The sequence below is a fragment of the Neoarius graeffei genome, chromosome 10 (genome assembly GCF_027579695.1).
Source record: "Neoarius graeffei isolate fNeoGra1 chromosome 10, fNeoGra1.pri, whole genome shotgun sequence".
NCBI lineage: Eukaryota > Metazoa > Chordata > Actinopteri > Siluriformes > Ariidae > Neoarius > Neoarius graeffei.
The window spans coordinates 33,253,152-33,267,456 of NC_083578.1; the positions used below are offsets into that span (position 1 = coordinate 33,253,152).

The 14,305-nt window shown below is 42.6% G+C and overlaps 1 protein-coding gene across 1 annotated transcript; it reads right to left on the bottom strand.

Annotated features, from left to right (window-relative positions):
* Positions 1 to 5,943: 5,943 nt before the first annotated feature.
* On the bottom strand, positions 5,944 to 7,491 carry LOC132893507 (general transcription factor II-I repeat domain-containing protein 2-like). The gene has a single exon (XM_060932702.1). It carries the CDS (start codon positions 7,489 to 7,491, stop codon positions 5,944 to 5,946), a length of 1,548 nt encoding a protein of 515 aa, XP_060788685.1.
* Between the last annotated feature and the right edge of the window lie 6,814 nt (positions 7,492 to 14,305).

Consider the following 14,305-nt stretch of genomic DNA (forward strand, 5'->3'; position numbering starts at 1 on the left):
GTGAGGCTCAAGTGAGGCACAAGCAAAATATCAGATGCAGAAACTATAGATAATAATCAAAATACAAATGTCAATAAACAAATAATGAGCACAAACAATAAAGACTTGGTAAAGTCAGGCATAGGAACACTAAACATTACTTTGCGAACCTGTTCATGATCACAGCCTCATTACCAATGTGTCTTTGCGAACTGAGAGTCCTTAAATACACATTGGTAATGAGGCTGTGATCATGAACAGGTGTGAGTGATTAGAATTCTGGAGACTGAGGCTACGTTTACATTACGTCGAATCAGCGGATCATCAGATTAACGTTCTTAAAATGATTCGCGTTTACACTAAAACCGTTAGCCGTGCACACAGCAACACCAATACGCGGATACGCTCGGCTCCGCAGGCATCCTGCGCTCCAAATCACTCCGCCCTGAACAGCGAGTGCCCTCTGGAGGGTGCGCACTCCGGCCCTGCGCAGCTCACAGAGTGCGCGAGTGAAGTGAACAAGCCACGATTCGGGACTGAGCCGCTGTGTGTGTGATCCCAGCGCATATCACTTATTACTTGCAAGTGGAAGGATGGCAAGCCTAAAGACAATCATAACTACACAATGGGCAGTATTTGCATCAGTATTTGCAGTATTTTCATACTTTTATACTCTTTAATGAAAGGTGATACAAGGCGGAAGTCCGCGCCGTTTTTCAGCAGTCGCGTCACATGACCAACGCCAGCGAATCAGGAAGGTGGATGTCACAGTGACGTTGTCCAATGAGACGCCAGCTAGAGCTCAGCACAGCGTATTCGCGTATTCTGAATGTTTACACAGCACCGGAGCTGATACGATCTAGATTGAATACGTGGACGCTGGCGGATTCCCGTTTCCCCGCTTTTCCAGGGGGGTTAATGTAAACGGACAGTGCATCCGCGAAGAAAACGAGACAGATACGGTCTAGTGTAAACGTAGCCTGAGAGCAGTGTGGTGCAGGATGGTTGTTGTAGTCCATGGCAGCCAAATTTGGAGGCTGCTGAAAACTCTGAGCAGGTGTAGATGTGACAATCCAGCTCAGACTTTTAGTAGAGCTGTTAAGGCCCTATAAACATAAGAATTGTGCACAACATGATAAAAGCATGAAACTTTCAGGTTTTGTTCTCCAGGGCATAACAATTAATTTAAGATCTGGAGGCGCTCTCAGTTTGACCCTGGAGGTCATTTAGAGGTCATTGACCCTTGTTATGTGCAATTTCAATGGACAGGATTAAAAATTGGGGCATTTCATCACATAAGTGTGACAAAAATTGTAATTGCATGTGGATTTCCATTTTTCTAGGTCATGAGGGTCCATTTATAGTGATATTACACTTAGAAGTCAAGGTTAAGATGAAGGTCACTCTAAAACAGGGGTGTCAAACCTGATCCATAAAGGGCCGTGTGGCTGAAGGTTTTCATTCCAGCCATGCAGCAGCACCCTGATTTGGCTTATTCAATCAACTGACACACCCACCCTTTAATCAAGGGTGGGTGTGGCTGCAAGTATTTGACTGTGTGAAGACAGTTCAGTTGATTGAATGAGCCAAGTCAGGTGTGCTGCTGCATGGCTGGAATGAAAACCTGCAGCCACAAGGCCCTTTATGGATCAGGTTTTACACCCCTGCTCTAAAATATATGATGTGTTATGTCAATTTCAACAACTTTTATGATTTTGTAGCATATTGCCAAACAGTTTATACTTTGTAACTGTAAAAGGACTTCCAAATGAGTGATACAAGTGATACAGGCCTAATGTGAGTATTCTAATCATTGCAGTCTCCAGAACATGCACAAAGGGCAGTACACTTCAATTCTGCCTTTTTGCATTTGCAGTGACCACAACAGCCCTTTTTGCAACCACAATGCAAAAGCTCATAGCACGACTGTGAGGCCTCAGGTAGTGTTGTCCAAAGTGGCTGCCATCCATCGTCACTGTTAACCCATCCCCAGTCTGAAGGACTTGGCAACTGGGGCCTAATAACCAAGGCAAGGTTCCATACATGAGCCTGATACATGGCTCGTTTGATGTGTTGTCTCAAAGCAGCTTGTGTAGGGGGGATGTTTTCCAACGATCTTGACTTTCATGTGAAAAGATGTTTCCGTGCCTCATTGACACCTACACATGCACTTGTTCTGTCATAAATGAGAACAACAAAGCGTTCCAGCTGTGACAAAGACAGGTCACTCAGTTCTTGTGGCATTTGCAACATTTCGTGAAAAGCCTCGATGACTTCTGGGTACACAAGCCACGTGTCCCAAGCAGTCTTTTTACCACGGCCACAGAATGCTGATGTTGTATCACAGCCAGTGAAAGAATGAAATGCGAGCAAAGCATCGCTAGTGGAAGGACCAAGAGCAGCAACCACCTTGTGGATGCCAATATAGCAGAAAGTGCTACCAGTTCCAAAGGCTATCCACATTTCTTCAAGGTCAACTTTCTGAAATACAGCTACTGCCAAGACGACCACATCTGAATCCACTGTTCTAACACATTCTTAAGTCCCTTTTTAGCAGCATCTGCCACATGAAGGAATAGCCTTGTGTCTGCCTCCTTTTGAGTGCATGGAACCAAATTACTTACATCACAGTCAACAGGAGAGCTGAGGACATTTTTTTCATTTGTGGCATATACTTCTTTGCCAGGAGCTAATGCCATGGCAGCAATTTGAACAGAAAGAAAGTGGAACAATTCTGTTTTGTTTTCACTAACAGATAAGAAATCCTTCCAGTTTAATGATTAAATTTATGTAGTTTACCTGGGTATCTATCAGTTACAGTTCATCTGCCATTTCCCAATTTTACGTTATTATCATTACGTTTTTTTGTTTATTTCATTCATTTACCTCTATGGGTGTATATCTATTTATGTTTATTTACTTGATTATGCCTTAATACATGCATATTTATACTTACTGTACATTTTTAGCAAAATTGCTCCCAAAAACACACCCATTTCAGCTTTCATGCATAGAAATGTCCTATTGATGACCTCAATGACCTCTAATTGACCTCCAAGGTCAAACTGAGAGCGCCTCCAGATCTTAAATTAATTGTTATGCCCTCAAGAACAAACCCTGAAAGTTTCATGCTTTTATCATCTTGTGCACGATTCATCTGCTTATCTGCTCTACTATTTGATGGGTAGAATATTTTGTTGCTCCTGAAAAAACAAGAGGTTAATTTGATAATTGTTCCAACAGGATATTGTATCAGTTCCTAATAAAACAACTTACTGGTATAGATTTACTAACTGCATTGACAAAAAAAAAAATAACCACAAAAAAAAAAAAACGTGGCTATTGGGTCACAAATTCTTCTTGACAAAGTAAAACAACTCATTTAAAATTATCCATAAATTTTACCTTGCTAATCATTGCATGAAAAAGGATAATGAAGACAAACTGGCAGACAATTTCAAATTTCAAAGGATAAACACCGATATCAGTTGCTCCTTTGTTGGTACTCAACCTGACACTGTTGTTCATCTTTTTTTTTTGGCATTATTCCTTCTCTAAGAAGCTTTTAAAATATATATTGTATATCAGGATTTGTTATAGATGAGGTTTATGTTTGTTTTCTGTCCTCTTGGAAAGAGGTCATACTTGGGTATTTTATATGCATGATAAATGTAAAGAATGTGATTTTGTTATTAATTTAGTGCTATATAAAATCAAAGTTTTCAAAAAGTCTAAACTCTTCCATTTTTTAAAGGAATTTCATCTTTATTTGATACTCATTACACAATCTGATAAAACATTGTAAATACTGGGATTTTTGCAATTCCCTTTCATGTTTTAATGTATAATTTTAATAATCACTAGCAAAGTTAAGCCCTGCGATGACCTGGCGACTTGTCCAGGGTGTACCCCACCTTTTGCCCGTAGTCAGCTGGGATAGGCTCCAGCTTGCCTGCGACCCTATAGAACAGGATAAAGCGGCTAGAGATAATGAGATGAGATGAGACTAGCAAAGTTAGCAGTTGTGCTAAAGGCATTAATTATTTGGTGTTGAGGAAAATAAATAATGCAGGAGCAGAAACATTTACAAAGCTCAGGCTGGATAATGTGATCATCTCCATACCTGTGCTTACTGAAGTATGACAGAATGTGGTGTGTTTACAGTGCCAAAGCAAATTGAAGGTGCTAGGATTAAACAATAGGCTACATGCATTCTGCCATATAAAAGTAAATGGAATACATTCCCTGACCTATTTACATTGTTTTCAAAGAATAAGCTCGCCTCACAAAGAGGCAGTCACTTGTTTGGTCAAAGTCACTTGTTTGCTCTAGCTGCAAGTCTGCATTTACAGTCTGGATAATGATGCCATTCTGTGTAAGTAGGTTTTTTTTTTTTTACTTTTCCTGTGGCTATTTCATTTTTTTATAAATATTCTCATTGTACTCTATAACATACTAATTGTTTTCAAGCTACCTGTAAGACCTGATGCAAGACAGTATGCAGGAACTTCTGCTACAACCAAATGAACCATGTGACCTAGGCAGCGCATAAAGAGTTTAGTCTGGAGTTGACAGAAAAGGAAGAGGGTAAGATTTATTAGATTAAATGCATTGGATTTGATAAAATTTTTTTGTTATTGTTGGTCACTATGACATTATTTTTCAGTTGCTTTAGTAGATTGTATTGTCAACATGCCCCTTTAGGGCCTGTGCGGGGCCACTGCAGGCAGAAAATTTGAGTACACTGTGGGCTCCATTACTAGAGAGAAATGAGGAGCATGTGTGGGCCCCACACTATAGGGCCCAGGTGGGGCCCTAGTGGGCCAACTCTAAGTATGGGCTGGGTGTGGGCTGCCCACACTAAGCAAAGTGGGCCCCCAGTGGGGCCCATTGTGGGCTTGCAGCATGCCCACATTATGCCCACACTGTGAGCACATTGGGCACACTGTGAGCATACTATGGGTGAAGTAGGGCATACTTGGGGAAAATTGCAGGCTCCATTGTTGGCCCACAGCATGCCCACAGTATGGGCTGGGTGCAGAGGAGGAGTTTCACTGGGCTTGAGTGTATTTGTGACACAAATAAAGGCTTCTTCATTTACCCACAAATGTATTTATTCTGGCGGCATGGTGGTGTAGTGGTTAGCACTGTCGCCTCACAGCAAGAAGGTCCTGGGTTTGAGCCCAGCAGCTGAAGAGGGCCTTTCTGTGTGGAGTTTGTATGTTCTCCCAATGTCTGCGTGGGTGTGCTCCAGTTTCCCCCACAGTCCAAAGACATGCAGGTTAGGCTAATTGGTGGCTCCAAATTGACCGTAGGTATGAAAGGTTGTTTGTGTCTATGTGTCAGCCCTGTGATGACCTGGTGACTTGTCCAGGGTGTACTCCACCTCTCGCCCATAGTCTCCAGCTTGCTTGCGACCCTGTACAGCAGGGGTCCCCAAACTTTTTCCTGTGAGGGCCAAATAACTTTTCCCTTCTCTGACGGCGGGCCGGGGCCAGTTTGTAACAAAAAGTGTGATGATCGCAGAGGTGTCTAAACGTAAACATTTATTGTTTTCCAGAAAGCCACACATAACCAAAAATTAACCCTTTCTGGGATCTTGACAGGAAAAAAAATCAGAAAATAAATAATAACATTATTAATGAAATAAATAACACTATTTATGAAATAAATAATAATCAAATAACCCTTTTCAAGTTTTTCACAGAAAAAAAGACCATGGAACATTAACTTTGTTGTAGACACAACTGTTTGCAGCTCTCTCTCATCATCTTCACTCTGAAAACCAGAAAGCAAGCAGGCTATGAAACCGAACTGATACCAACACCTACCAACACAATACATTTCACTACCAGTATGGTTCTAGAATGGATTTTATCTCGGTAGATTTCATTATGATTATATTTGTTTGTACTCAGAATGGCTCGTTCAAGTCAGAAAAGTAAGCTTACCTGTATATGTTCATCAGTGTGAACTGTGGGCCTGCATCTGGCTGGTGAGAAGTTCAATGTCAGGTTCCATTTTAGTCACAGCAAGTCTCAAACACTGATGAAAAGGTTTGCTCACAGATATACGTGCTGCCAAAACTGTGGACATCTTCATTGCGTGTTTTTTAATGTTTGGGTACGTGTTGTTTGGGAGGGCGGCATAGAAGTCAATGAGACTGTTGGGCTTGAATGGATCTTTCAGGGCATCACAGTTCTGTAACTCGGCCAACTCAAACTGATAAGAAGGCTGGGCTTCATCAATGTCGGAAACAAAGGGGTTCTGGAAAAGGCGGATATCTTTTGCATTAACATGTAGTTCATGGAATCGCACACTGAACTCCGCCTTCAGCATTTCCAGTGCTTCCACACACTTTTCAGCTGGGAACAGGACTGCTGGGTTCTCTGTAGAGAGGTTTTGGGTAGCAGGAAGATGGATGAAGTTGTTGTTTTTCACTTGATCTAAAAGCAGCGCTAGTTTCACCTCAAATGCTTTTATGTGGGAATACATGTCACAGATTAGTTTCCCTTGGCCTTGTAGCTGCAAGTTAAGGCTGTTCAGTATTTCTGTCACGTCTGTTAAAAATGCTAGGTGCCATTTCCATTCTTGGTTGATCAGCTCGGGGACCGTTTTGTCTTTTGAATGAAGAAATGCGTTTATCTCAGGTAGCAGCTTGTAAAAACGCCTCAAAACTCTGCCGCGGCTCAACCATCTGACCTCTGTGTAGTAAAGCACATCGCCATGCGCAGACTCCAGTTCAGACAGGAATTGTTGGAACTGCCTGTGTTTAAGTCCCTTTGCCCTGATGAAGTTTATGCATGACGCCACAACCTTCATGACAGAATCCCACTTCAACACTTTGCAGCACAGTGCTTGCTGGTGAATTAGGCAGTGGACTTGTAGCGGGGCGATAAGACCCCGTTCTTCCATCTCCCGGTTCACGAGCCCGATCAGACCCTGAGACGTGCCCACCATACTAGGAGCTCCATCAGTCATGATGCTAACAAGCTTTGACCAGTCCAGGTTCAAGTCTTCCATGGTTTGGCATACTTTGCCAAAAATATCCTCCCCCGTCGTAGTCCCTTTGAGACTTTGGAGGGCTGCCAGATCCTCGCACATTTCAAAGTTTGCACTAACTCCACGAATAAAAATTAGCAGCTGCACTGTGTCCTGCACATCCGTGCTCTCATCCAGTGCTAATGAAAAAAAGTCATATTCTTTCGTCTTCTGCTGCAGCTGGGCATATACATTACCCCCAAGTTCTTCAATGCGTCTTGTGATTGTAGTCGCCGACAGACTCACGGCATTAAAGACATCTTTCTTCTCGGGACACACCTCCTCCACGACAGCATTCAAACATTTCTTGACAAATTCTCCATCAGTGAAAGGTTTACCGCTGCTAGCTATCAGTTGAGCAACCCGAAAGCTCGCTCGAACAGACAACTGGTTCAGCTGAGCTTGGCGTACAAATGTATTCTGCTGAGCTAACAGTATACTTTTTAGCTTTGAGAGTTTGTCTGCTCGCATTTGGCCTTGCAAGCTATCATACTTGTCTTTGTGACGGGATTCATAGTGTCGGCGCAGATTGTATTCTTTGAATACAGCCACTGTCTCTTGACAGATGAGACAAACAGCCTTTTCTTTGCATTGAACAAAAAAAATAATCATTTGTCCACTGCAGGTTAAATACCCTGCATTCTGAATCTATTTTTCTCTTACCTAATCTTTTCGCCATTATTCCATGTTATTTGACAGTGGTGTGTCCAGGATTTTTTTTTTTTTTGAGGGAGGGGTTTCAGATATGGCACAGACTGCAGAAGGGTGGAATAGAATGTTACATTTCTATGCATGTACAAGTTGCGATCACGTGGCCAGACTGAAAAAAAAAATCATAATGCATCTCTGGTATTGTTCAGGGGGCCGGGCAAAATGTGGAGGCGGGCCGTATCCGGCCCGCGGGCCGTAGTTTGGGGACCACTGCTGTACAGGATAACCAGCTACAGATAATGGATGGATGTGTTTATTCCACTTCAAGTGTATGGTAAACCAGCTACTAGATTTGGGATACTATGACATCCTGAACTATTTGGACTTCTAAATACACTAGAGAGATGCTAATAACATACAAAATTACAGATGCTGACTAATATTTTGAGCCAGGTTTCGTGCAAGCCAGAATGTCATGGAAAAATTCCTGAAAAAGAAAAATGCCTTATGACAAAGGTAAGCTCAACAATGGACTTCTAATAGTAATAAACAAGTCAGGGCCTGGATCTAAGATATTGTATGGTGCTTAGCCTAGTCTACATTATCAGTACATAAAACATGCTACTAGTCTAGCCAAGCATTAGGTCTAATAACATATGTCCAAAGCCCACATCCAGATATACATTTTAATGTTCATACATTTGCCATTTGGCATGTTTTTCTGTAGTGCAGTAGAGCTGCTAATTATGAAATGTTTGTGTATGTATGAGTAGACTGTAGTTAATAGTGCCAGACCATGCAGCTTTACTATCTAGGCCAAAGTTCTGTCCATGTTATGCCAACGTATGAACTTGTTGAATGTTAACCTGAGTATGCCTAGGCTAGATCTAGATCAATGGGATTTTTATAAGTGAATGGCCTTGAGCTAGAAAAAAAAAAGTGTTAGAAGAAATGACCGGTGCACAGAGCTTTAGTCAAATCAAGTCATTTTATTTATATAGCACATTTAAATACAACAAAGTTGGCCCCAAAGTGCTTCACAACATAACACAAGCTTTCATACTAACAGGATATAAAATGTTCTCCACACACGGGAACGCTTTGTTGGCATCCAGTCTTCCCCTTTAACTGCAGCTTGCCATTTTTCTCATCTTTCTGGGTTTGCTGAGAAGTGGTGAAAAGTTAAACCAGGCTTATCTGCACATCTGTTATTACATCCAAAAGCACTACAGGTCTTCATCGTTTTTTTTTTTTAGATGTAACTTCAAGTTTATCTGTAAATGTTTCCTGAATTGGGCTTACAATCATTTGTGTGGGTGCAATCAGTTAATTATTGAAATTAAGTGATCAATCTCATTAAATCAGTCTCATTAAATTTGAAGGTTAATAATTAAAATGAATCAATCCCATTGAATCATTTACTTTGACTCATTTGAATTGAATCATACCATAGAATCAGTCTTATTTGAAGTGAATCATTCAGTGAATCATTCATTGAATCATTTAGTGAATCGTTCAATGAATCATTTAGTGAATCATACCATTAATCCTGGTGCTTAATAATAAATTACCAAACAGCTAGATTATGGTATATTTCCAAATTATTACAATCACTTACCACATCACATAACTTTTATATGCACCCTTTTGAATTCGAGGGAGATTGGGGACTTCATATATTGTTCACACAAATAAACACAGTTTGTTTAAAAAATGAATTTATTATAACAAAGATAAAAATAATAGATCAATATATACAAGCAGTGAGGTGTATATACATGTGTGGTGTGTGTGTATGGCCTAGCTTGTTGCTAGCTAAAACAAAGGAATGTTATCCAAGTAGAACAAAGGATTAGCTCTGTTGCTAATGTGTGCGTGTGTGTGTGTGTGTGTGTGTGTGTGTGTGTGACCTAGCTTGTTGCTAGCTAAAACAAAGGAATGTTATCCAAGTAGAACAAAGGATTAGCTCTGTGGCTAATGTGTGCTTGTGTGTGTGTGAAGGACTTGACCATGTGTTTAGCCTCGTGTAGCTAACTACACGTGGTGGAAGCCTAGATTAGCCTTGTGTTGCTAGTGTGTGTTTGTGAAAGGCCCTATGGCCTAGTTAAAGTGTGTTTGTTAGGCCTGGTGAGGCCTACTGAGCATGTGTTGCTAAAGACAAAGGGAAGCTGTCTAAAGTGTATCAGGCCTGGTCAGGCCTGTTGAGCACGTGTTTTCTCAGTAACAAAAAGATTCCACACTCATAACATTTACCAAACTCACTGAAACCTTGATAAGGTCAAAATGTATGATAAGGAAATGAAGTGTTAGTCAGAGAGGAGCATGCGCAGCCTATCTATTAAACAACTGAGAGAACATAGAACCAAAATAAATCAACACGCTGCGTGTCTAACAGTGTAACAGATAAACCTGGGTTTAAATTCACACTATTTCAAATAAAAGCAAATTCCTAAGACTATCCTAATTATGCCCAAATGCCAAAATCTTACTTAATCCTGCCTTTAGCAAGATATGAAGAAATATTCGCCGGTGTAGTCTCGGGCCTCGCCGTGGGAGCACGTGAGCCGCTCGTGATGGAGGCATAGAAACTTTCGGGTCCAGCGGAGCACTTGGGTGGTTCCTGTAGAAAGCAGAGGATTCTTGGTCCGAACCTCAGCGTTCGTGAGGAAAAGTCTCTGATCAGAATAAGATGCACAGCGCTTTTGAGTTAAAAAGGATTCAATCGCTTCTTAACTTTTAACTGCCTGGGCTGCAGTCGTGACGTCACTTCTAATACAAGTAAACCGGTTGTAACTCAGGTTGAGTTTAAAGATCGCGCGACTCTAGAGTTTACCTTTGCCAAGGGTAAGAAAGAAAATCACGCTGAGTGATGGATCTTGCAAGAAAGAAGACATCTTTTTGGGTGGAGAGCATCCCTTTTGTGCGTCTAGACTCGTTGAAATCCGGACGCGAGAGACAAAATGGCGGAGCTTCCGCTTGGATTTATGCATGCATGGCGGACTGACGTAGATGATCCCGCCCCGCGTGACGTAGGTCACGCGGAAGTTGCCTGGGAATTGTAGTTCTGATACAAGATGGCGGCATGATACCTACACTTGTGTACACTTATGCAAGTCATTGTCAAATACAAAGCTTGCCCAGCAACATAGCTGCATAAACAAACCTGCAGTTACAATGACATAATGTGAAAGGCCCCTGTTCACAGCCAGGTTAGAAAAAAAACATCTTAAATTGAGTACAAAACTGTACATGTGGATTGAATACTGAAAAAAGGCCACATAGAACCATATAAGAACACAATAAGTGCATTATAAATCAGTTCCCTCAGGTGTAGCAGTGGATCTCTGCCATTTTTAGTATCTTGTTTGCCTTCTGCTCCTTCCCCCAGCCCAGTCTTTAATATTGCAGAGACACAGTTTAATTGAAGCTTCCACTTTGGATGCTGTGGCCTGGCTGCTTTTTTTTTTTTAACATCTATTAAGTGAGAAAGAAAACAACAATTGAAATGCAAAACAAGCAAACAAAAAAAAAACACAAGGGTTGTCCAATGCCGCTTTTCCACTACCAACGCAGCTGAGTGGGGCTGAGCCGTGCCGTGCTGAGTTGGGCTGAGTCGAGCTGAGTGGGGCTGTTGGAGTTGCATTTCGACTACAACCGCGCTGAACAGTGCTGGCTGGAAGTGGGTGGACACATTGGATGGATTTAGCGAAAGTGGGTGGACGTCACGTGATATCGTTAGGCGGCGCAAACAGTGACATCAGTGACCTTTTAAGCGGTAGTCTCATGACCTGGATAGTAAACAATAAACATGGAGGACATGGAGTCGTTAGTGTTCCTGGTCTTGGTGCTGTGGCTTGTTGTCACCGACAACGCCAACAGATACTGGCAAGAGTGTATAGATGATGCGAGGCCCATAAGGCTTCATAATTCTCGTAATTCGTAATTCTTCTTCCGGGTTTATGGTGTTTACAGATCCCAGCGTGCTCGCGGGGCGTGTGTGGGCATGTGAGGACACTCCTCCTCACCAATCAGTGCACAGGGGAGTGTCTCCTCACGCCCCTAGCCTCACTCAGCTCGGTTTGGCTCGCTTCAGCCCCACTCCAAAACCGTGCAAGTTTTGGGGGCTAAGCAGGGCTGAAGCGAGCTGAGTCGTGCTGTTCTTAGATAGTCGAAACGTGAGCCATGTCGGGCTGAAGTGAGCTGAAGTGAGCTGAAAAAGGGTAGTGGAAAAGGGCCACAAGTGCAAACTGTACACTCATGTTTTTCCAACTGTTAGGACAATTCCAGCTCAGTGAGTTTCCCAGGGCATCTGGGAATTTTTTGAGGACCTAAGAATTTTTTGAGGAATGTCGGAACTAAACTTGCATTTTGACTGGGGAAACTGAAATTAATTGAGTTCCTGAAGGATTGTTCCTGGATGACTGTTCCAGGTGTTGTTTTTAATGTTAAAAAGAAGTTAGGCTTTGTTTCTGGCAGAGAGAGAGAGAGAATCTTTTGAAAAAAGTAACATTAATATAAAACCAATGAGTGCTAATTAATTTAGTTTAGATAATTGGCTAATTAAATAATTATAATTTAGTTTGTGTTTGTGTAATGTAATTTGTTGACTTCACTTGCACAACTAATGTAGCAATATCAAATTTGTTACAGTGATACGTGGTGTGGTGCTTATGCACAGGGCGTGTGCATGCACTGTAGTGTTGCAGTTGTGTGCGTCTGTGCTTGTCATTCTGCTTCCAGCTGCAGCCACCATCTAGCACCAAGGCACCAAGGCCTTTGAAGCTGCCAGGAGAGCTGCGGGAGAAGAGAAGCACCGGTGCAGGAGAGTGACTTGCCTTCAACCAGCCAACCCAGATGAAGGATACACCTGCCCCAACTGCTCCAGAGTATGCCAGTCAAGAATTGGCCTGCACAGCCACCTCAGAGCCTGTCTACCGATTCCCTGATCCTTGGACCGAGGAAACAGCTATCATCACAGTGATGCATGAAGAGGGATATGAGTAATTTTAGGTCTTCTTGAAGAGTTGAGTATAGAACAGGCTGATGGAGCTGGTGGAGCTTGTTGTTCTGGTTGAAGTGATGGAGATGGTAGATGTTGAAACTTGTACAAAACACCTCTGACATTTGATTATATCTTCAGAAAACTGGCACTCTAAGTACCATGAGTTTGGTCTGTGTAACAAGTTTATGAGTTTGGGCAATGAGGAACAGGGAAACAGGCTTCACGATACAGGTGCACTTTATTTTTAAGCTTGGCCTTTTCAGTGATTTCAGCTCTCATGAGTGCACTCTCACACAAAAACACATTGGGTGACACAGCCACTAATCAGAGAGATCTATCTGAAAGACACACAGAGACACATTAATAGCAAGCCAGACATATTTAAAAAACACAGTAATTGCTGGTTCACCTGACTCCTCACCGTTCATAGCCAATGCTTGACCATGCCCTTGCTGCCACATACCGCCCACCACCCAACTCAGTCCGGGGAGCTATCCAGCCTGCAAACACCCCCCCACCCCCAGTCGGAGAGGTAATCCGCAACCACTACCTGTGCCCCCAGCCTGTGGACCACCTCAAACTTGAAGGGCTGAAGACCTAGATATCAACAAATGATTGGCGCATTGGCACCACAGGAGCAGGGCATGGTTAGAACAGAGGCTGAATGGGCATCCTAATAGGTAGTAATGGAGAGTGAGGACTGCTCACTTGATAGCCAAACACTCCTCCTCTGTGCTGCTGTACTTGCTCTCTTGCATTGAGAGCTTGCAGCTGACATACAGCACCGGGCACTCATCCCCCTCAACCACCTGGTACAAAACTGCCCCAGTCCTTGGACTGATGCATTGGTCTGTAAAACAAAAAAGGGAAAGAAAAGTCAGGAGAATGCAATAGCAGCCCCCCACACAAAACTGCTTTAACCTAAGAAAAACCTGTTTGTGCTGCCTCACCCCCATTTGTTCTTGGGTCTCAGGCAGGTCATAATTGCTGCAGTTTTATCAATTTGGGGACATACCTGCACATGACCCAAGTGAAAGCCCAAATACCATACTGTACTTCTACCCATCTAATTGCACAGTTCAGGTTTGCTGTGAGTCCTGTGCACCTCAGTAACCTCAGACCAGCCCTCAGATGTTGTAAATACCATTGCCAGCCATTACAATAATATTGTCTAAATAGGCAGCAGCATACACACTGTGGGGATGGAGGATTCTGTACATGAAATGCTGAAACATCACTGTGGCCCCAAACAACCTAAATGGAAGGGTGGCTAATTGGTGTAACCCAAATGGAGTGGAAAAGGCCTCCCCCCCGGATAATGGAGTCAAGGGGATCTGCTAGTATCCCTTATTCAAATCCAGTGCTGAGTAAATGTGAGCCATGCCTTACGGTACCAATCAAGCAGTTCATCAATGCGAGGCATCGGATATGCATCAAATTTAGACACTGCATTGACTTTGATAATCCACACAGAGCTGGACTGTCCCATCAGTCTTGGGAACCAAGACCACTAGGCTGCTGCAGTCACTGTGCCACTCCTCAGTAGGTTGTATTCAGTCATGTGACTTTTGCTTGTGAGTTTGCTTCCTGTGAATGAAGGGGTGGTCAAGCAAACCAATTTGGCTGCTATTA

What these genes read in the sequence shown, in the direction of transcription:
- LOC132893507 (XM_060932702.1), bottom strand. Translation starts at nt 7,491, where the DNA reads ATGCGAGCAGACAAACTCTCAAAGCTAAAAAGTATACTGTTAGCTCAG.